A 23,350-nucleotide genomic window follows, 5' to 3' on the forward strand; every position below is an offset into this window, starting at 1 on the left:
TTGCAGGTAGGTAAACAACCACCAATCTAGCCCAATTTACATCGTACTGTATTAAAAACATCGAAGATGGATCACAAGTAGACACTATATACACTGATCTTAAAGCTGCCTTCGATCGTGTAGACCACTCTCTTCTTCTGGCAAAGATCGAGCGACTGGGTGCTCCATCAAATTTTACAGGATGGCTTAAATCATATCTCGTAGATCGTTCTCTGTCTGTGAAATTAGGAAGTAACGTGTCATATAGCTTCATCAACTTGTCGGGTGTACCTCAAGTGAGCAATCTCGGACCGCTGCTTTTTTATTTATTTTTCAACGACGTCTGCTATGTTATACCCCCAGGGTGCAAACTCATATATGCTGATGATCTCAAACTCTTTCTCATTGTGCGGTCAATAGAGGACTGCATCGAACTTCAGCGACATCTAGATGCTTTCTGTAACTGGTGTAATCGCAACTTGTTGGCTCTCAGTGTGTCCAAATGCTCTATAATATCTTTCACGCGCAGAAAAAATCCAATTCTCTGGAGCTACAACATCGTCGGCCAATTGCTAGAGAGAGTGTCAGTTATCAGAGACCTTGGTGTACTCCTGGACTCGCAACTGACATTCAGAAACCATTACTCTCACGTTATAGCACAGGGAAATAGAAACCTTGGCTTCATAATAAGAATCGCCAACGTGTTTACTGATCCGTATTGTCTGCGGGCATTGTATTTTTCACTTGTTCGGTCTGTCCTGGAAGCTTCCGCAGCCATTTGGAGTCCTTATACGAGCATTTGGACTAACAGAATTGAAGCAGTATAAACAAGATTCCTCCGCTTTGCTCTTAGAACTTTGCCGTGGCGTAACCCAACAGAGCCACCACCATACATTGATCGCTGTCGTCTGCTCGATATGGAAACTCTGGCAAAAAGGCGAAATACATCCAGAGCGATATTTGTTGGGAAAATATTGACTGGCCAAATGGATGCCCCAGATATTCTCTCACAAATTAACATTAACGTACCCCCCAGAAACCTTAGATCACGTAACTTTTTTAAGACGACTTTCAGCGCACCGAGTACGGTCAGAACGAACCCATAAGGGCGATGTGTAATGTTTTCAATAGTGTGTATGACCATTTCGATTTTTATGTTTCTAGTGATGTTTTCAAGAATAGACTTAGGAGATTGACTTAGCTTATAAGATTATGTGAAAATATTTCTGTAATGTTATTGAAATGCTGTATACCTTGTATGTAATTTTGTTAATTTGTAATGTCAGTTCATTGTAATTGTAGGAAAGACGTGCGAAAAGATTTTGGGTTTTTACGCGCATTCGAGGTCTGCTTCTGAAGTGAACCTTGAAATGGGCTTTTCTCATACAACAACATTAAATTTCATGTAGACCAACATGGGTCAGATGAAAAATGGAAATAAATAAATAAATAAATTGTTCGCTCGAATTTTCACAAATTATTTTTGGAAACAAATCATTATAGGTGTTTAGGAGTCGCACCATCCACCCTCCACTACATCCCTGGAATAAACAGTCCATACAGTCCATTACTCTCCAACACATCCGATCGGTACAATATCACGTCGTTTACGACCATCAGTGAGATCACCAGTGAGATCAGCAGCGCATCGTCGGTGGTAGTGCCATCAGCAGTGATAAGAGTGGTGGTTGCACTACGTTATCAGCATGTGGTGGTACACGATCGTCATACACCAATCCAGAGCGGGAGATCGCCTGATCGAGAGAGTGCCTGGGAAAACATCGCAGATCACACTGCATTGCTTCGGGCTAGCCTAGTGGTGAACGTGCAGGACAGTGCCATTTCAATCTCCGGTGAAGACGGTCCAACGGACCCATGTGATATTACTCCAGATGTATAAATTTTATGTTAGATGTTAATATTTTAATAAATAGTCGTTAGTCCATCTAATATGTATAATAAAGGTGTTGTGTGATGTGTGAACAATTCGTGGGCGCCTATTTTATTGGTCGTATGACAACCCAAGATGCATGCATACATGGCTGAGCAAAATTAGACCGTATTAAGTCAGAGCCAGTTTCATCACCAAATTTCAACCGGACCCGTTGTGGCTGATTGCATGCAGATACCAAAGGTGGGTTTCGATCGTCTTCGGTGTTGGCTAGGACCAAGGAGCCAACATTTTGGTCCTTCGAGCCGGATCCCGGACCGGGTCTGGTGTCAAAGAAACCTACCAGCGGACGCGTCGATGCTGGGTCGGCGCCATTGTCATCGCGGGCACTATTAAAAACCGCCATCGCTGCTCTACCAAAGGAAACAATAACACAATACCTGATCGGCCATCGCATGTTGGATCGACGCTCAAATTCCGCCATCGCTTTTCGCCTGGACATTGGCGCCAAAGGATTTTTCTCAGGTGAGTTGATCCGCTACTATATATCCAGCCGAAGCTGGCACACAAACTCGTGCTAACACCAATTTTTCTTGCTGTTGTTCGGATACCAAATTGTTTCTCGTTTGCGGGAGATGAAATCGATATCATCGGAATTGTGATTCATCTACGGTTGCCGTTTCCATGAACATCGGAACTCGATCATCGGTTGGAGTTTGGCGAAATTATTTACTACATGATCGACGACGGTTGCGTTTCATCATCATTAACCAGTGTCAAGGAAGACTTTGTCAGAAACTCTCGACAATCAATTAAATCGGGATCAAGGACGTGATTCGAAGAGGGAGCGCCACATCAAGGTTTTCCAGGTTAGTCTAGAATAGAGTATATGTCAGCCGAGGCTGGATTCGGAAAATACACATCTTGATTATTGTTATCCTCTTCGACTGTGTTCTTGTACCTTTGTTGAGCCCTGGATTGAGTTTGCACGAAACTATTTGGATTCTTTTACCTTGGATTGGGATGTTCGGTTGCACTGCTTGTTTCTCCAGGTGAGATACAGTGGTATATGGCCAGCCGTGGCCAAGGCTTATTGATACTACACCAGAATTCTCCTCCTCTTCTCGCAATAAATAATTTTCGCCGCGCACCTGAGCAATATTAACGAATACAAGGTCAACATTGGAGTACCACTGCTGATTTTACTTTGAGATCTGCATTTGATCTCTGCGCAGTATTTTTTCGTCCAGGTAAAATACAGAATAGTATATGCCTGGCGAAGCTAGGACCAATCGCAGTATACTACACCAATTTCATCTCCTCTCGCTTCTGACGAACAACCACCATGCCTCCTACTGCATCATCCGCTACCAAGAAAGGAGCATCCCTGAAGGCGCTGACGACGAGGTTAAAGGATGTTCAGTCCTCGTTCAACGATATATGGCAGTTTGTAGAGAACTGCACGGAAGAAACTACTATCACCGACGCGGAAATACGCCTGCAGAAACTCGACGAGCTGTGGGAAAGGTTTGGTGATATCCTAGTCGAGATAAAATGCCACGATGATTTTCCTGCCGATGGTGATGGTTACGAGAAGGAACGAAAGGAATTTAGTGACTATTACTACCGGGCAAAATCGTTTCTCGTAGATAGGGTCAAGGAGCGACAGGAACATTCGGTTTTGGAACAGTCCATCCGTGTCGGAGAGACGTCGATGCATGGCACGTTGGATCACGTAAGCCTCCCACAGATAAAACTGCAGACTTTCAACGGTGACATCGACGAGTGGCTTAGTTTTCGGGACCTTTTCACTTCACTCATCCATTGGAAGTCGGACTTGCCCGAAGTTGAAAAGTTCCATTACCTCAAGGGGTGTCTGCAAGGTGAACCAAAGAGCCTTATTGACCCTTTGCAGATCACTAAGGCAAATTATCCAATTGCCTGGGAAATGTTGTTAAAAAGGTACAACAACAGCAAGCTGCTGAGAAAGCGACAGGTGGAGTCGCTGTTCAAGTTGCCTAGCCTTTCGAAGGAGTCCGCATCAGAGTTACACATTCTTCTGGAGAGTTTTGAGAGGGCTGTCCAAACTCTCGATCAAGCTGTACAACCTGGAGATTACAAGGATCTTCTTCTCATTAGCCTTCTCACCGCGCGTCTGGACCCAGTGACTCGTAGGGGGTGGGAAGAGTGCTCGTCAAGCAAGGAAGTGGATACACTGAAGGATCTCACAGACTTTCTTCATCGTCGAGTGCAGGTGTTGGAGTCGCTACCACCAAGGTCGGTGGACAACAGGGGCACCCAGCAGTCACAAGTGCCTTCGAAACAGAAACCACCTGTTGTGAAGACTAGCTACAGTACAGCACAATCGTCTGGGGGACGTTGCGTGGCATGCACGGCGAACCATCTGCTGTATCAGTGCGGTGCATTCCAGCGGATGTCGGTATCAGATCGGGAAGCACTACTTCGGACTCACTCTCTCTGTCGTAACTGCTTTAGGCAGGGCCACCAGGCGAAGGATTGTCAGTCCAAATTTTCCTGCCGAAATTGTAAGGGTCGGCATCACACGATGGTTTGCTTCAAACGAGAGAAGGAAAATAATGCCAAGGGAGCAAAAATTGCTAATGGTGAGAACGCATCTACATCCAAGGAGCCTCAGGCACCTGAATCTCTTCAAGTGGCCAACGTAGCAGCTACCGATGTGTCAGCATCTAACACAGTTCAACAATTTTCATCGCAGGTGTTACTGGCCACCGCAGTAGTCGTTATCGAGGATGATGACGGCAGACATTTCCCCGCTCGTGCCCTGCTAGACTCGGGGTCGGAGAGCAATTTTGTAACGGAGCGATTGAGTCAAAGGTTGAAGGTTGGACGACAAAAGGTAGAAATTTCGGTTCTCGGAATCGGTCAGACCGCCACTAAGGTCAAGCAGCGGATTTTAACCACGATTCGGTCGCGCGTTTCTGACTTTTCACGAGAAATGAGCTTTCTCGTATTACCAAAGGTGACGGTAAATCTACCGACAGCCACAATCAACGCAGCAGGATGGGCAATTCCAAATGGTATTAAATTGGCCGATCCGTCATTCTGTGTGTCCAAGGGTGTGGACATGGTACTCGGCATTGAAGCCTTTTTCGACTTCTTCGTAACTGGTCGGAAAATATTACTTGGCGAGCAAATGCCAGCGTTAAACGAGTCGGTATTTGGGTGGGTGGTTTGCGGCGGCTTATCAAACCCCACTCAGTCACTAAAGATTAATTGCAATGTTTCCACGTCGGATAGTTGAGAAGCGCTGGTGGAACGATTCTGGGATTGCGAGGGAATCGAATCAACGGTAAATTATTCACCTGATGAGGCGCGCTGTGAGGCATTGTTTGCCCAAACAGTTCAGCGTGGTGCAGATGGGCGGTATACTGTTTCTCTACCAAAGGACGAAGCAATCCTTGCTCGGATGGGCGATTCAAGGGACATCGCATTCCGAAGGCTCTTAGGCACGGAGCGAAGGCTGGCAAGGGACGCTGGTCTACGGGAACAGTACGTTTCATTCATGGAGGAATATCATCGGTTGGGACACATGCGAAGGGTCGAGGCAACGGCGAGTGATCCAGTTAGACGATGTTACCTACCGCATCATCCTGTAGTTAAGGAGGCGAGCACTACTACGAAGGTTCGAGTAGTCTTTGACGCATCCTGTAACACATCGTCGGGCATCTCGTTAAACGATGTATTGCTGGTGGGGCCAGTAATCCAGGAGGATCTACGGTCGATTATCTTGAGATGCAGGACCAAGCAGATAATGCTCGTGGCCGACGTTGAAAAAATGTTTCGACAGATCTTGATCAGCCCGGAGGAGAGACCATTGCAATGCATCCTTTGGCGCTCGTCACCTACTGCGGAGGTATCAACGTACGAGCTAAATACGGTTACCTATGGTACCAAACCAGCACCGTTCCTGGCAACTCGAACGCTGCAACAACTGGCGACAGATGAAGAGTATCGATTTCCTTTGGCTGCAAGGGCAGTCATCAAGGACACGTATATGGATGATGTGATAACAGGTTCGAATGATGTGAATGAGGCGATGCAGCTAAGGATTCAATTAAACGAACTGCTGGATAGTGGTGGATTTCGGCTCAGGAAGTGGGCGTCGAACTCGACGCAAGTATTGGAAGGCATTTCCAACGATGATTTGGCAATTCGTGATACCAAGGGAATAAGTTTAGACCCAGATCCCTCAGTGAAGACATTGGGGCTCACGTGGATACCGAATACTGATGTTTTCAGGTTCCAGTTCAACATTCCACCACTGGATGAAACGGATGCACTATCAAAACGTCGGGTTTTATCGATAATAGCTACACTATTCGATCCTTTGGGACTTATTGGCGCCACCATCACGACCGCCAAGCTGTTCATGCAGCTTTTATGGACTCTTAGAGACAACGATGGAAATCGTTTGGATTGGGATCAATCGTTACCACCGATGGTGGGTGAGAGTTGGCGGAAATTTCATCTGCAATTGCCGCTACTCAACGATATACGCATCGAACGAAGTGTAATTCTACCCGGTGCCGTATCCTCAGAAATACACTGCTTCTCGGATGCCTCTGAGAAGGCATACGGGGCTTGCCTTTATATTCGCAGCCAGGATGTAGAGGGGAAGGTAGCGGTTCGACTCTTAACCTCTAAATCAAAGGTTGCTCCATTGAAAAGCCAGACAATTCCGAGGTTGGAGTTGTGTGGAGCGCTTCTCGCAGCCCAGTTGTTCGAAAAGGTTCAGAAATCCATCGGAATTAGAATGCCTGCTTACTTCTGGACTGATTCTACCTGCGTATTGCGTTGGATTAACGCGGTTCCGACGACGTGGAGCACGTTTATTGCCAACAGGGTGGCAAAGATCCAGAACTTAACGGAAGAATGGGAGTGGCGTCATGTTCCTGGCAAAAACAATCCTGCAGATTTAATATCCAGAGGAGTTTCTCCACAGGACATTCTCAGTAACGCCTTCTGGTGGCAGGGCCCCACCTGGTTGGCAGAATTTCGAGAACTGTGGCCTCAGTCTCATGGCGATGGTGACAGCGAGGAAGGGGACGAAGAAAGGCGTCGCACAGTAGTTTCAACAACATGTTCTTCAGTAAAGGAATTCAACGATTGGTACATCTGCAAGTTTTCATCCTATTCAGATCTGGTTCGACGTACAGCTATTTGGTTGCGACTCATTAAACTACTACGCACTCAGAAAAATAAGCCACCTGGTTTTATTACTACTATCGAGCTGCGGGAAGCAGAGGAAACCCTTGTTCGTCGTGTACAACTGGAAGGGTTTGCTAATGAGTGGAAGGTTCTAACGAATGGTAAGCCAGTATCAGGTCAATCGGCTTTACGTTGGTACAACCCTGGTATCGCAGAAGATCGTCTTATTAGGCTTGGTGGACGACTAAAACATTCACAGGAATCGGATGATACCAAGCACCCTATAGCTCTTCCAGCTCGTCATCGCTTCACTCGGATGCTACTACAACATTACCACGAGCGATTGCTTCATGCTGGACCACAGCTACTTTTGAGTGTCGTAAGGCTTCGTTTCTGGCCTTTGCGTGGAAGAGATATGGCAAGACATATTGTGCACAAATGCCATAGATGTTTTCGTGCGAAACCAACTCCGGTACAGCAGTTCATGGGAGAATTGCCATCAGCTCGCGTGACAGTTTCTCGGCCATTTTCGAAAACAGGTGTGGATTATTTCGGACCGGTGTACTTGAGACCAGTACCACGACGAGGAGCAGTGAAAGCATATGTCGCCATATTCATCTGTCTTTGCACCAAAGCAGTACACATCGAGTTGGTGTCGGATTTGTCCACAGATCGGTTTATGCAAGCACTTAGAAGGTTCGTGGCACGAAGGGGCAAGTGCACCGACATATATTCCGACAATGGCACAAATTTTGTCGGAGCTCGCAATATGATCCAAGAATTTTTCTCTCTTTTTAAAAACAAGCAGCATTGCGAGCAGGTGTCAAGGTATTGTGCGGAAGAAGGAATACACTGGCACTTCAGTCCCCCAAGTGCACCACATTTCGGCGGGTTGTGGGAAGCCGCTGTCCGTTCAGCCAAGCATCATCTCTTAAGGGTCATCGGTGACAGTCCAATCACACCTGAGGATATGCACACCTTGCTGGTTCAAGTCGAGGGATGCTTGAACTCGCGGCCAATCACAGCTGTTTCCGATGATCCCAACGATCTGGAGTCATTAACTCCAGCTCACTTCCTGGTAGGATCTTCGTTGCAGTCTATCAGGGAGCCTAACTATCAAAATGTTCCAACAAATCGTCTGAAACAATGGCAACTGGTGCAAAGGAAGCTACAAGACTTCTGGACGAGGTGGCGGAGAGAATACCTGTCCCAGCTACAAGGCAGAGTGAAACGTTGGCGTCCACCGGTACAAATGGAAGTCGGAAGGTTGGTCATTATTCGGGACGATAATCAGCCTCCTTTCCGATGGAAGATGGGAAGAATCGAAGTCGTTCATCCGGGAGAAGACGGTGTCGTACGAGTGGTGACCCTGAAAACAGCCACTGGGTTGCTGACACGACCAGTTGAGAAACTGTGCATCTTGCCTATTGCAGAAAGCTTCGAAGACAAAAATTCTACTGAAGGAGAACCCCAGTGATCACACTTCCCACATCCTGTCCTTGTCGAAGAGGAGTTTTTTCTTTATTTTTCAGAAATGCTGTTATTTCTGGGTGGGTGAGGATGTTTAGGAGTCGCACCATCCACCCTCCACTACATCCCTGAAATAAACAGTCCATACAGTCCATTACTCTCCAACACATCCGATCGGTACAATATCACGTCGTTTACGACCATCAGTGAGATCACCAGTGAGATCAGCAGCGCATCGTCGGTGGTAGTGCCATCAGCAGTGATAAGAGTGGTGGTTGCACTACGTTATCAGCATGTGGTGGTACACGATCGTCATACACCAATCCAGAGCGGGAGATCGCCTGATCGAGAGAGTGCCTGGGAAAACATCGCAGATCACACTGCATTGCTTCGGGCTAGCCTAGTGGTGAACGTGCAGGACAGTGCCATTTCAATCTCCGGTGAAGACGGTCCAACGGACCCATGTGATATTACTCCAGATGTATAAATTTTATGTTAGATGTTAATATTTTAATAAATAGTCGTTAGTCTATCTAATATGTATAATAAAGGTGTTGTGTGATGTGTGAACAATTCGTGGGCGCCTATTTTATTGGTCGTATGACAACCCAAGATGCATGCATACATGGCTGAGCAAAATTAGACCGTATTAAGTCAGAGCCAGTTTCATCACCAAATTTCAACCGGACCCGTTGTGGCTGATTGCATGCAGATACCAAAGGTGGGTTTCGATCGTCTTCGGTGTTGGCTAGGACCAAGGAGCCAACAATAGGAATTAACACTGGAGTAATTTACTGCTTTGTAATGTTTTGAAAATAAGTTTAATGTTTTGATGATATATACAGTGTTGTTCGAAATAATAGCAGCGCAAGCGTTTTTTTTCGAGTATGGTGATTTGGCTTTGAATATGTTTTTCATGTTCGCATCGTGTATAGTGATAAAAATTCAGTTCCTGGTGGTCGTCTAAACTACTGACGCGTACATTTTGATTTTAATAATACTACTTTACTATCATCAACTCACTAAATGGTATGCCACTTTTCGACGGTCCACTTGGCGTGAAATTCGATAAAGTTCAGACGATTATGAAGGTGCCACATTGTGAGTAGTGGTACTTTTCTCGGACTTCCTGCGTGCAAATTTGTCTTAATCAATCGTTTTCTACTCGTTGACGTTGCAATAGAATGTTCCAAGTCTTTCTAGAATTCTCTCGAATACATAAAGCAATATTATTTTGCCATCCAACCCATCAATTTGGTAAGTTTGAGCGGATGTTGTTCGCTATCTACCGCTAGTTTCACATTTGTTTGTCCAGTGCAATGCATTGTGTATCTTTGTGGCAGAATACTGAAAAAGTTTCTGAACTTCACGTTATGTTTTGCCACTAGCATTCAACCGTTTGATGAGATTTCGCTCCTCGACTGCTTTTTTTTACAATGGAGAAGACCTTTACCAATCTACCACACGGGGTGCACTGGGGGCGTGTCGGGCTCGAATGGTGACGCTGCCATTAATACCGACTAAACTCCATTGGGCTCCGCCATCATTCCTCCCAGGAACTACCTCTCGGTATTACTTCTGGGGGGATGGCTGTACATAATGTACTCATTCACTCGCACTCACGCGTTCATACGTCCTGTATGAGGCTTACTTGGGTGCTCTCTCAATCGCACTTTGATTCACTCTCAAACACTCCCACATGAGGTTGACTTTTGTGCTCACCTTTTTCGTTCCTTGCGAGGCTGACTTGTGTGCTCACCTTACTCATTCCTTGCTAGGCTTACTTTTGTGCTCGCCCCACCCATACCGTGTGAGGCTGACTTGGGTGCTCACCCTATCACCTGATTCACTCTCAATCGTGCCACTCTATTGTACCTTTGTCACTCCCCCTGGCATCCCATGTGGGACATTTTTCTTAGGCCCCACTTCTGACATACCATGCGAGGCTGACTTTTGTGCTCACCTTTTTCATTTCTTGCTAGGCTTACTTTTGTGCTAGCCTCTACCATACCAGGCGAGGCTGACTTTTGTGCTCACCCTTAACATGCCGTGTGAGACTGACTTGGATGCTCACTCTTTCACTCCTCTGCCACGCCATGAGGCATCGATAGCTAAGTCCCAACATACTACGCTACGACCCTCCCGTCTTGGCATGAGGCAGTCCACTTATACGCCTATACACTCACTCTTCTGTCTTGCTTCGGGGTGGCTGGGTTTACCCCTTACGCGGTTGCCAGTCGCTGCGCCAAACCTGCCTCGGCATGAACAGACCATTCACTCCCTTTTTTGCGCTTGGCCTTTTTCGCTCCAGCTAACCAATCACTAGTTAGCCGTGCCCGTCGTCTGTTGCTCGGTTCGCCAGATTACCTGTAGCCTACTGGCAATCTGGATGGTAGCAGCCGAGACTGCGTTCCACTTCTCCACCAATTGACACATCCGCTGAATAAGGGTATCAGGGGTTGTGTCCCAGTCACAGACGTCAAGCATTGCTCTTCTTTCGACGTCGAACCGCTGACATACAAACAGTATGTGTTCGGCAGTTTCGTCTACACCTGGGCAGTCCGGGCAGACAGGGACCTCCGCGTGCCCGAACCTGTGGAGGTACTGTCGGAAACAGCCATGGCCTGACAGGAATTGTGTCAGGTGGAAGTGAACATCCCCATGGGGTCTTCCCACCCAGCTCGATATGCTAGGTATCAGCCGGTGGGTCCACCTACCTTTCGAGGAGTTGTCCCACTCACGCTGCCATCTGGCGACCGAGGTCACCCTGGTGCGTTCGCGGGCTCCCCTATTTCCACGTAGCTCGAAGCACTCCTCATCTTCCCGAATGACCAGCCCGACTGGCATCATGCTCGCTATCACGCAGGATGCATCGTGTGATACCGTGCGGTAGGCAGATATCACTCTGAGGCACATCACGCGGTAGGTGCTCTCCAGTTTCTGTAGGTAACTGGTTACCCTCAGTGCTCTTGACCATGACGGGCCGCCGTACCTGAGGATAGATACGGCAACGCCTGCCAGTAACCTACGTCTACTGGCGCACACCTTTGAGCTGTTGGACATCATTCTCGATAGAGCCGAAACAGCAGTCGACGCTCTCTTGCATATATAGTCGACATGGCTGCCGAAGGTCAGCTTGTCGTCTATAATGACTCCGAGAGACTTCAGACTTCGCTGTGAAGTGATCGCGACTTCTCCCACATGGATAACTGCATGTTGTGCCGACTTGCGGCACTGACAACATTTTATTGTTGTAAATGAATACTATCCTATTGTTACTAAATAAAACATTGTTAATGCCTAATGTGGCTACGCCACATCGCTTTTTGTCGTGCTGCCCGACTTCGCTACCGCTCAGTCGGACTTAAACTAGGGATAGCCCCTATGTTTGAGTATACCGGGCAAACGAGTGGATTACAGGTTTGATTGCACCCTTCGATAGCAAGATCAAAACCACCTCGTCCGTCGTTTAGACGTTTGTTTGACAATCCAGCGGTGGATTCTGTCAACAAGTCTACTCCTGCGAACAAAAAAACTCGTACGACAAACATCTTTCGTTAATCCGATTCGTTTGATGTTGGATCGAATCAACGATATTGTCGGACGTCGCACCCCTCGGAGTAACGTCAGAGGAAGTAAAAAAGAAATAATCAGCTGATCAGAAACGTCCCATGGATTGACTAATTGTTAGATAGGCAAGTGGGAACAACTTATCTTTCCAGTTTAAACTACTTTAAAGCTTTCCTCCCGAATTTGGCCATTTAGAACCATTTCCAAAACAAATTAATCCTCTTTTCGAAAAAGCCGCGATTCGGAACAATTACCCCCTTTTCTGACCGGCATCGGTCTCGTATAGCAGTACGCGGTTCTGGAAGTAACTTTCCAGGATCCGGTACAGACCCACCGGTAGGCTAAGCCGGTGTAACGAGAGCGCGATGGTATCCCAGCTTGCGCTGTTGAATGCGTTCTTCACATCAAGTGTCACTAACGCACAGTATCGAATACCTCGCCTTTTCCGTTGGATCGCTATCTCGGCAGTATTTATCACTGAGTTGAGAGCGTCCACTGTGGACTTACCCTTCCGAAAGCCAAACTGGTTGCTTGACAGGCCGTCCGTACCTTCCGCGTACGGGGTTAGCCTGTTGAGGATGATCCTCTCAAGCAGTTTGCCAGTCGTTTCGAACAGACAGATTGGTCTATACGCCGACGGGTCGCCTGGCGGCTTCCCGGGCTTCGGCAACAGCACCAATTTCTGCCTTTTCCATCTCTCGGGGAAACGGCACTCGTCAAGGCATCTCTGCATAGCTAGCCTGAACATGTTCGGGTTCGCTATGATCGCTGCCTTGAGAGCGTTGTTTGGAACTCCATCCGGCCCTGGAGCTTTGTTCATTGCTAGGGATTTAGCCACTGCGAGTAGTTCTTCATTCGTCACTGGAGCCACCATGTCGGCCGTGCCCGCTATATCTCGTAGTGCAGGTGGCCAGGGGCTTGTGGCTAGGGACGGGAAGAGTACTTCGATAATCGTTGCCAACCGGTCCGGAGACCGTTCTGGGGGTGAGGAGCCCCCTTTGGTCTTGGCCATCACAATCCTGTAGGCGTCACCCCACGGATTCGCGTTGGCACTCTCACACAGGTTGTCGAAACACGCTCTCTTGCTGCTTTTAATAGCCTTGTTAAGGGCCAATTTCGCAGCTCGAAACACTTCACGGCGGTTCTCTCTTGCATCCTCGGTGCGAGCTCTTTGCATCCTACGTCTAGCTCTGAGGCAGGCTGACCGTAGAGCTGCAATCTCGGCACTCCACCAGTATACCGGGCATCAGCCGTTTCTTGGCAGCTACCAGCGCATCCCCGCTTAGACTGTCGGTGTTGGCCTCCAGTCCCAGGGCCGCGGTGAAAGCTTCGCTGTCGAAGTGATTGGACTTCCACCCGCGTACCTGACAGGGATCTCCCGCCCTCGGATGCTGCACACCATAGTTGATCTTAAAGCGGATTGCTAAATGATCGCTATGGGTGTAGCCTTCGTCTACCCTCCATTCCATGCCTGGAGCCAGACTCGGGCTGGCAAATGTTAGGTCAATCCACGCCTCCACTCCGTTTCTACGGAATGTACTAGCGAAGCCATTATTAGCTAGCACAGTATCGAGTTTCGCAAGCGCCTCCATTAGCGCTTGACCCCTGCTATTTGTACAGCGGCTGCCCCACTCCACTGCCCAAGCGTTAAAGTCTCCCGCTATGACTACCGGTTTCCGGCCCACTAGGTCCGACGAGAGCCTGTCGATCATCTGGTTGAACTGTTCTATTGGCCACCTTGGTGGGGCGTAGCAGCTGCAATAGAACACACCATTGATCTTGGCAATCGCAACACCCTCGGCGGAGTGTATTACCTCTTGAACCGGGAACCGTCCCGTTGTACAGATTGCCACCATTTCAGACCCGTCCGACACCCAATTGCCGTTGCCGGCAGGGATGCGGTACGGGTCTGATAAGAGGGCGACATCTGTCCTCGACTCCGAGACCGACTGCCACAGCAGCTGTTGGGCTGCTGCACAATGGTTAAGATTTAGCTGTGTGACGTTCACTGCTTCTTCTTATTTGCCTCACCGAAGGGACACGAAGGTCCGCCCATAGCATGTTTATGGGCTTGCTTCTTAGCGGTGCAGATAAGGCACTTGTGCGCCTTAGTGCAACCCCACTCCCTGTGCCCCTCCTCGCCGCAGCGACGACATAGTTTGCTCCTGTCTATGTTCTTGCACTCGTAGGCTTTGTGGCCGGACTCAAGGCACCGATAGCCCCTATCCACTGAAGGCGGCTGGGGTATGCTAATAGGGCATACCGACCAGCCGATCTTCAGCTTCCCTTTCTCGGTTACCTTTTTGGCATCCGCCTTCAGTAGCCTGAGGTAGGCTACTTGGGTGCCAGAGAGTCCTTCTCTCAATCGCACAGAGGCCCGCTCGATTATGACGTCGCAATGTTTCTTAACGGCTGCGACGACGTCTTCTGCGGTCGTGAACTCGTCCAGATGTTTGCACTGGAGAGTCATTTCCGCCCCTAGCGACCTGACTTGGGCGCCTTCACCAAGGACCTCTTGGGCCAAGGCCTTGTATACCGCACTAGATTGTGCGCCTCGCTTCAGCACCAGAAGCATTTCTCCCGTGTTGGTGCGTCTCACGCTACGCACATCTTGCCCAAGGGCCGAAAGGCTTTCGGCCGCCTTCATCGACTTTAGGACGTCGGCGTATTTGTCCTTGTCGGTTTTTAACCACAAGGCCTCGCCTCTGTCCTTGGCCTTCTTCGCGGGCCGCGGTACCTCCGGTGTCGGTGCCGGCTTCTTCCTGGTGACCAGCGTCCAGGGGTTAACGCCCCCCTGCCCCGGTCGCGCCGGGTTGCTGGTACCAACGCTCTGCTCAGCGAGGTAACTCTCGCCATAAGTCTGCTGTTTCTGTCTTGCGACACGAACAGTTTTCCGGAGCTCCAGGAGACTCTGCTTTAACTCCTTGCTTATGTTTTGCTTTGCGCTAGTGAACTCGATTATTGAATCGAGCTGCTCCACCACTTTGCGCATCGCGGATAGTGGCCCGTCCAGTGCGTTGGTAGGGTTATTTCCTACCACTACTGGGGGGTCACTAGTGCTATCAGATGCAGCACTCGTCGCTCCACTACTCTCCCCACGGGGGGGGGGGGGGGGAGACGTCGCCAAACCACCTCTAGCAAAGGGGTTTGGCACCTCCGTTTGTTTGTTTTTGTTTTTAGTTGACTCCATGTTTGATCCCACGAGTAGCGCGAGAATAAATGTCCGCCACGCCAGAGCTCCGCATTAACGTGGTAAGGGACGCTTACTGTGGGGGTTGCCCAGGTACCCCACAGGCTCCGTTAACGATCGAGCATCTTTTTCACCCCCTCGATCACTCATCCCTCGGCACGGGTCGCTTCACGCCTTGGAATTGGGGTTAGACCTATCTTGCTTTACGTGGTGACCGCGGCCCCGATCATCACAACCATCCTCCTTTATCAGGGCTTGGGACCTGTAGCTCTGGTTCTCAATAGTTCCATGTACGTATATTATTACAGACATGCTTCTATTGAGATCCGTCATTCGCTAGCGGAGTTAAGTCGCTCCTCGACTGTACAATACCTCGAACGACCCATTTCCGTGAAATACTACAATATGCAAACTTATAATTTCGGGTTAATTGTAAGCGTAGGAATACTATTACGAACAAAACTAAACTGAAAATCTTGGAAACTATAAGGATTTGAAAACCTTTTGTTGTAGCGCTGCTATTTTTACGAACAACTTTATTACGACACTCTTCAGAAATGACAGCTGTGTTTCGTAAACAATAAGCTAATGATACCAAATGGTGCCGTATTTTACTCTTCGTACTATAGCTCACTTACCAAAACATATAATGTTATTGGAGAATAGAACGTATGGAAGTATTTTACATTAAACTCGAAAAATATTTGCGCTGCTATTTTTTTCGAACAGCGCTGTACATACGCATGCGGTATGCGTGCCACTTGTCCCTGCCAAGATGCAGTGTTTTGGACGATTACTAGCGAACATGGAATATCCTATTTTAATATCAGGATAAGTATTTTTGAAGATAGAATACGTCTCCTGCAAGTTACACAAAACTCTTCTTCTATGTACGTAAATTTTGCCTTCTTCATTGTTAGATATTAAATAATCCCTTTTCCCTGCTCAGACGCGGCTTACATCGTCACTATTATAAAAACTTGTTATCGTTTCTCGTCCTATTGCCGCAGAGTTTAAACTCTTTTCAGGCACCTTCATTATTCCTTTTTCTTGCTGCAATGCTTTTGCCTTGACAGTTCTCAACACTGTCGGTAGAAAAGGTTACACCGAATGCTGTCAGTGCTGTCAGTGGACTTGCCACAAAATTAGAGTGTAAGAAAATTGAATTCAAGCAACGTAGGTTTAAATTGTAGCTATAGTAGTAATAAAAACTCTCTTTCCCAATTAAACCGTCGAGAGGAACAGATCGTTGAATAAAAGTTTTTCGCTGTGCTAGTAGTGCGTAGTTATTCCTCGTGAGCCCTATTCCATCGGCGTCCCGTTTTTCGATTGTGCCTCCACGAGTCGTCCGTGTGCGAGTCCCGAAAGCTTGAACCGCCGGAAATCACGATCCTGCCTCAACATTTTGGTGCCGTGACCAGGATTTGGTTTCCCTCCAGAAAATTCACCATCGCGCATCGAAAAACCAACGCTATCCGCCATCATTTCGTTTCGCCGCTATTGTTTCCGGATCAACTCTTCAACTAGCATCCAGAAGATCCTATAGAACCCTATAGAACAACCAAAAATTTTAAATACAAGGCCTAATTTGTATAGGCATTCGGTACGTATATCTCCAAAGCGTGCAGGAGTTAACCACAGGTGCCTTGAGATTTTCGTATTTTTTTTCTACATCACGCACCCGTTTTGACACGACGTCGACCCCGCCGTAAAGCTGCCGCTGCCGATTTACGCTCTCCTGTGACAAAGAGGACCCAGTTGCCGCTTGTTCTTGCCTTTTTTGACCATTTTCTCCGTGCCGGTTGAAATTGAGAAAGCTGTTGCAGAACAAAATAAAAAAAAATACAAGGCATAAAACTAGCCTTGAGAAGGTTAGTACCGTTCCAACTTCTCTACTCTGTTTGTCCGGCTCTACCGGGTCTTTTTTTGTATATTCAACCTAGTACTCTTGGACTCATCGCGATGGCCGAAGAACGTACAAAGCAGCAGCTTCTTAATCGTCGGACAACACTCATCGCGTCGATTGGGAGAGCGGAACAGTTCGTCAAGAATTATCTGGTGGAACGGGACGCAGGGCAAGTGTCAATACGCATCGAGCATCTGGACACCGTTTGGATGGGACTGGATGAAGTACAGTCGGAACTCGAGAACATGGAAGAAACCAACGAAGGTATGGCACAAAACCTCCAAATCCGTTCCCATTAGGAAACATCCTATTTCCAAATAAAGGCTGCTCTAAAATCGTACCTCCCCTTGTCTCCTTCAACAAATGTGATCCCTCAAGCGTATTCTGGGCTCTCCGCTATAAAGCTACCGACTATTTCGCTGCCGGAATTCGATGGAGACTACAACCAGTGGTTAGCTTTCCATGACACTTTCGTTGCCTTGATTCACGACAACGCAGAAGTTCCCGCTATTCAGAAATTTCATTACCTCCGCGCTGCTGTCAAGGGAGAAGCAGCACAGCTTATCGAATCTATAGGGATTAGTTCCGCCAACTATACCATCGCTTGGCAAGCACTCGTTTCACGCTTTGCCAACGAATATCTGCTGAAAAAACGTCACCTTCAGGCCCTATTAGACTGCCCCCGGATGAATAAAGAATCCGCTTCCGCATTACATTCTGTTGTCGACGTATACGAACGTCACACTAAAACCCTCCGCCAACTTGGAGAACCAATTGATGCTTGGAGCACCATGTTGGAACATCTTCTTTGCCTACGACTTGACACCGGTACCCTAAAAGCTTGGGAAGACTTCGCTACTACTGCTGAGAACCCAGACTTCAACTGCCTAATCGACTTTCTACAGAGACGGGCCCGTGTTTTGGAATCGATGTCTGTAAACCATCAAGCGCAGCCAGCACCGGTCTACCAGCCGCCCATGTTTCGTAAGCCGTCGTTTCAAAAAATCGTTTCCCATGCCGCAGCAGAAACAACCCATCGCCAATGCCATGCATGCGATCAACATCACCCGCTTTTTCAATGCCCACAGTTCGAAAATATGTCGCTCCCCGATCGATTAGATCTTGTGAACTATGATCGCCTTTGTCACAATTGTTTTCGCCAAAATCATATTGCGCGCAATTGTCAATCGAATTTCTCCTGTCGTCACTGCAAGAAACGACACCATTCTTTGCTGCACCCTGGCTACTATCCAATCGAAGATGATCTGCAGCCTTCCACATCGCACGCACTAGCCTACCCAGTGAGCCCCATTGAAAAGCGAAATAATGCATCGACCGTTCAACGAACAGTGACGTCCACTAATGCTGCAACAGTCCAGGCGAAAGATCAAACTCCGCTTTCAAACGCAAACGTTTTGCTTTCTACGGTTGTGCTACTGGTCGTCGATTCTAACGGTAAATCACACCCCGCGCGAGCACTGTTAGATAATGGCTCACAATCCAATATAATGAGCGAGCGACTATGTCAACTTCTTCATCTGCAACGAAGCAAAATCAACATCCCCGTGTACGGCATAGGTGAGTCGTCATCAAACATCCATCATTGTGTCAGAACAAATGTTCAATCAAGAAAATGCGACTTCGAGATTGGTCTTGATTTTCTCGTCATGCCTCGAATCACGATTGATCTACCCGCCGTATTGATCTAACGATTGATCTAATCCCCGCCAACAGCTGGCATATCCCGAAGGAATTTTTTTTGGCCGACCCAACCTTCAACAAATCTGGTGCGATCGATATGTTACTCGGAGCTGAGCATTTCTTTACATTCGTAAACCCTGGTACTCGAATTGACCAACCCAACAACCCTATCCTTATCGACAGCATTTTTGGTTGGATCGTTAGTGGAAGAACTATTTCCCCCGTTGCAGTGGATCCCATAGCATGCCATATCGCGCTCAACGACCCGCTGCAGGAAGCCCTTGAACGTTTTTGGCGCACTGAAGAGATAGAAAACAAACTCAGCTACTCTGTGGAAGAACAGCAGTGTGAGTCCCACTTTGCTTCTAACGTTTCCCGTACACGCGAGGGAAGATATGTCGTCCGTTTACCCCGCCACCCTAATTTCGATCTCATGTTAGGTGAATCAAAAGCAGCCGCCCTTCGTCGCTTTCATTACCTAGAAAAGCGACTATGTGGATCACCCGAATTAAAAGCACAATACCATTCGGTCCTATCAGAATATTTGTCGCTAGGCCACATGAGGCTGGTACCTGAAAACGAAATCGAACCGCCTCTGGTGCACTACCTACCCCATCATGCCGTATTGAAGCTATCAAGTACAACCACAAAGGTTCGTGTGGTATTCGATGGATCTGCAAAAACATCGACTGGATTTTCCATTAATAATGCCCTGCAAGTGGGTCCAATCATTCAAGATGAGCTCCTTACCTTAGTGCTTCGATTTCGCAAATATCCCATAGCGCTTGTAGCGGATATCGAAAAAATGTATCGCCAAGTGTTACTGCACCCAGAAGATACTCCGTTACAACGCATACTTTGGCGATTCGATTCTCATGCCCAGATTTCCATCTACGAATTACAAACTGTGACATATGGTCTAGCTCCATCGTCATTTCTGGCCACACGTACCTTACAGCAACTTGCCGCTGACGAAGGAGATTGTTATCCACTCGGCGGACCGGCTTTATGCAAGGGGTTTTATATGGATGACTACATTGGGGGAGCAGAGACGAAAGAAGAAGCAATTCAAACTCGCATCGAACTGGATGAACTGCTAAGGAAGGGAGGATTTATTCTCAGAAAGTGGACATCAAACAACGCAGACGTTCTCAAAGACCTCGATCCGTCTCAGATTGGAACTCAGCCCGCACTCAAATTCGACCACGACGAAACAATAAAAACGCTAGGAGTTAGCTGGGAACCAGCAACAGATCAGTTACGTTTTGATTCCACTCCCTGTAATGAATGCGGATCACCCACTAAACGATCCATACTGTCGTCCGTATCCAAACACTTTGACCCTCTTGGTCTTATCGCGCCGGTTATTATAAGAGCAAAAATGCTTCTCCAAGAGCTATGGTTACAACCCTGCGGATGGGACGAAGAGGTTTCGGACAATATACGTACTAAATGGGAGAATTATTGTGCCGAACTTCCATCACTTTCTTCCTACAGAGTGAACCGGTATGCATTCTTACCAAATTCCACCGTCCAACTGCATACATTTGCAGATGCATCCCAGCAGGCATCTGGCGCCTGCATATATGCCAGATCCATTGATTCCAAAAGTCGAATCCACATCCAGCTGCTAGCATCGAAGTCGAAAGTCGCACCGCTAAAACAAATTTCCGTACCCCGATTAGAATTATCAGCTGCTGTTCTCGCTGCCCGTCTGCACAAAAAAGTTTCCGCCGCTCTGGATATGCCCATCTCCGCATCGTTCTTTTGGTCCGATTCTACCGTTACGCTTGAATGGTTACGCTCCCCTCCATATACCTGGATCACTTTCATCGCGAATCGAGTGTCCGAGATACAAACCAGCACCCACGGATCCCACTGGAACCATGTAATAGGTAAACGAAATCCTGCGGATCTCATCACGAGAGGAATAAAAGTGAGCGATTTTCTCAACTGTGATCTTTGGCATCACGGACCAACGTGGCTAAAGCTACCTGAAACAGAATGGCCAACAAAAACACAGCATCAGAAAACCCCCGAAGATATTCTAGAGCGGCGAAGGATGGTGGCGGCCGTCCAAAACAAGCCCTGTGTGAATGAAATATTCAAACGATTTGCTACTTACAACCGATTAATTCGTGTGACAGCATACTGGCTTCGTTTCATCGCTGCCTGTCGACGAAAATTGTTTCCCGAGCAAACGCCAGAAAATTCCATAACACTCACAGTGGATGAAATCACAGCAGCTCGCTTTAAATTAATAGCACTAGCCCAAGCAGATGTATTCGCTGAGGAAATGAGAGATCTGGGGAAGGGTTATGCGATATCTAAACGATCCGACTTACGCCTTTTGAGTCCTTTTGTCGATCCGGACGGTATATTACGTGTCGGGGGCAGATTAAAACTCTCCGAGCAGCCTTACATGACTAAGCATCCAATCCTAATTCCCAGTTCCCATCCATTCACACGATTAGTGGCCCAGCACTACCATCTTAAACTGTTGCACGGTGGCGGCCGTGTAACCCTAGCTGCCATTCGGCAAGAATATTGGCCAATTCAAGGACGACGAGTGGTCAACAGTGTCATGAGAAACTGTTTTAGATGTGCCCGTGCCGCTCCCGTTCCAGCAAAGCAGCAGACCGGACAATTACCCCTGCAAAGAATCACTCCAAGCCGCCCCTTTTCGGTCACCGGTGTGGACTATGCCGGTCCTGTATATATCAAGCCAATACACAAACGAGCGGCACCCACAAAAGCCTACCTCAGCATTTTTGTTTGTTTTGTGACGAAAGCAGTGCATATTGAACTGGTCAGCGATTTGTCAACCCCCGCATTCCTCTCTGCACTAAGAAGGTTCATTGCCCGCCGCGGCTGCCCCGCGCATATGCACTCCGATAATGGAAAAAATTTTGAAGGTGCACGTAACGAACTGCATGCACTTTACCAGTTACTGCAGAAGGAGAAAACGACCAGAGAAATTGCCACAAACTGCGCAAACGAAGGAATTCAATGGCATATGATTCCTCCAAAGGCCCCACATTTCGGCGGATTGTGGGAAGCAGCTGTAAAAGTCGCCAAGAAGCACTTGTATCGCCAGCTTGGAAATGCAATGCTTTCTTTTGAGGATATGGCTACGGTGTTGGCTGAAATCGAATCGGCAATGAATTCGCGACCGCTAACACCACTCACGGAGGATCCAAATGATCTGGCAGTCCTCACACCAGCACACTTCCTGATTGGCATTTCACAATCCGCTCTCCCCGACGCCGACGTCAGCCAGATGCCGATCGGCCGCCTTGATCACTATCAACGTCTCCAGCATCGAGCTCAACAGTTTTGGTACCAGTGGAAGACCGAATACCTTCAAGAAATACAGAAAAACAACAAACACATCGCACCAAACACTGCTTTCCAGCCCGGCAGATTGGTAGTAGTCGTCGACGAGTTTCTCGCACCCGTAAAGTGGTCATTGGCGAGGATCATCAGCACCTGTCCTGGACCAGACGGACTTACCCGCGTCGTTGAATTACGTACCAGCAAGGGAATCATTCGTCGACCGATTACGAAGATATGCCTGCTGCCCTATAATGAAGAGTAAACATATTTCAGCGTTATAGATAAGCGAAGAACTATGTGTTGACTCATTGAATTTGATTTCCAAATGATTGGTTTTGTTTTGCTAGGAGTTAAGCCAGAGTGAAATTTAGGAATTTCAGGTGGCGGCGATGACAGTTCTCAACACTGTCGGTAGAAAAGGTTACACCGAATGCTGTCAGTGCTGTCAGTGGACTTGCCACAAAATTAGAGTGTAAGAAAATTGAATTCAAGCAACGTAGGTTTAAATTGTAGCTATAGTAGTAATAAAAACTCTCTTTCCCAATTGAACCGTCGAGAGGAACAGATCGTGAATAAAAGTTTTTCGCTGTGCTAGTAGTGCGTAGTTATTCCTCGTGAGCCCTATTCCATCGGCGTCCCGTTTTTCGATTGTGCCTCCACGAGTCGTCCGTGTGCGAGTCCCGAAAGCTTGAACCGCCGGAAATCACGATCCTGCCTCAACATGCCTTGTTGGCCATATATTGAGAAACATTGAACTCCTGCATAATTCTATATGTAGTCCAACTTTTGGGAAGTGTGGTTAATATCCCCTATCGCTCATTACTGTCTCTTGTTTCTTTATATTTCTCCTTAAGGTGTGTAAGAATTTCATTATGGCAGCCTTAAGTTTGCACCGCTAAAACAACGAAAATGATCCATAAAAAATTGAAAAACGACCCATAAAAAAGTTGGCGATGTTCCTTAAAACAAAACTGAAAACCCATAAAACAGTGTGAATGATCCATAAAAAAGGGTGATTTGATCCATAGATTATGTAAAATTGAACCATAAAATGGTCGCAAAAGAGCACTACAATAGTAATAAAAGAGCAATTGAAATCAACCAATGCCCCATAAAA

The 23,350-nt window shown here is 47.5% G+C and overlaps 3 protein-coding genes across 11 annotated transcripts in view; all 3 read left to right on the forward strand.

Moving 5' to 3' along the window:
• Positions 1-23,350, forward strand: part of LOC131683263 (clathrin heavy chain) — a 343,996-nt gene that overhangs the window by 248,386 nt on the left and 72,260 nt on the right. Inside the window, exon 9 of one of the 9 annotated variants that reach the window (XM_058965095.1) lies at positions 1,483-2,473. The exons of the other annotated variants lie outside the window; for them this stretch is intronic. The gene's annotated coding sequence lies outside the window, so the exon portion shown is untranslated. Of the gene's footprint in view, positions 1-1,482; positions 2,474-23,350 lie in introns of those variants that run through there. 9 annotated transcript variants of the gene reach the window in all.
• On the forward strand, positions 3,216-8,537 carry LOC131680428 (uncharacterized). The gene is made up of 3 exons (XM_058961143.1): positions 3,216-5,066; positions 5,150-5,201; positions 5,254-8,537. Exons 1-3 carry the CDS (start codon positions 3,216-3,218, stop codon positions 8,535-8,537), a joined length of 5,187 nt encoding a protein of 1,728 aa, XP_058817126.1.
• Positions 18,719-22,495, forward strand: LOC131680429 (uncharacterized). Its single transcript, XM_058961144.1, has 2 exons — positions 18,719-18,774; positions 18,931-22,495. The coding sequence occupies exons 1-2, from the start codon at positions 18,719-18,721 to the stop codon at positions 22,493-22,495; spliced, it is 3,621 nt and encodes a 1,206-aa protein (XP_058817127.1).

Source organism: Topomyia yanbarensis, chromosome 2 (genome assembly GCF_030247195.1).
Source record: "Topomyia yanbarensis strain Yona2022 chromosome 2, ASM3024719v1, whole genome shotgun sequence".
Classification (NCBI taxonomy): domain Eukaryota; kingdom Metazoa; phylum Arthropoda; class Insecta; order Diptera; family Culicidae; genus Topomyia; species Topomyia yanbarensis.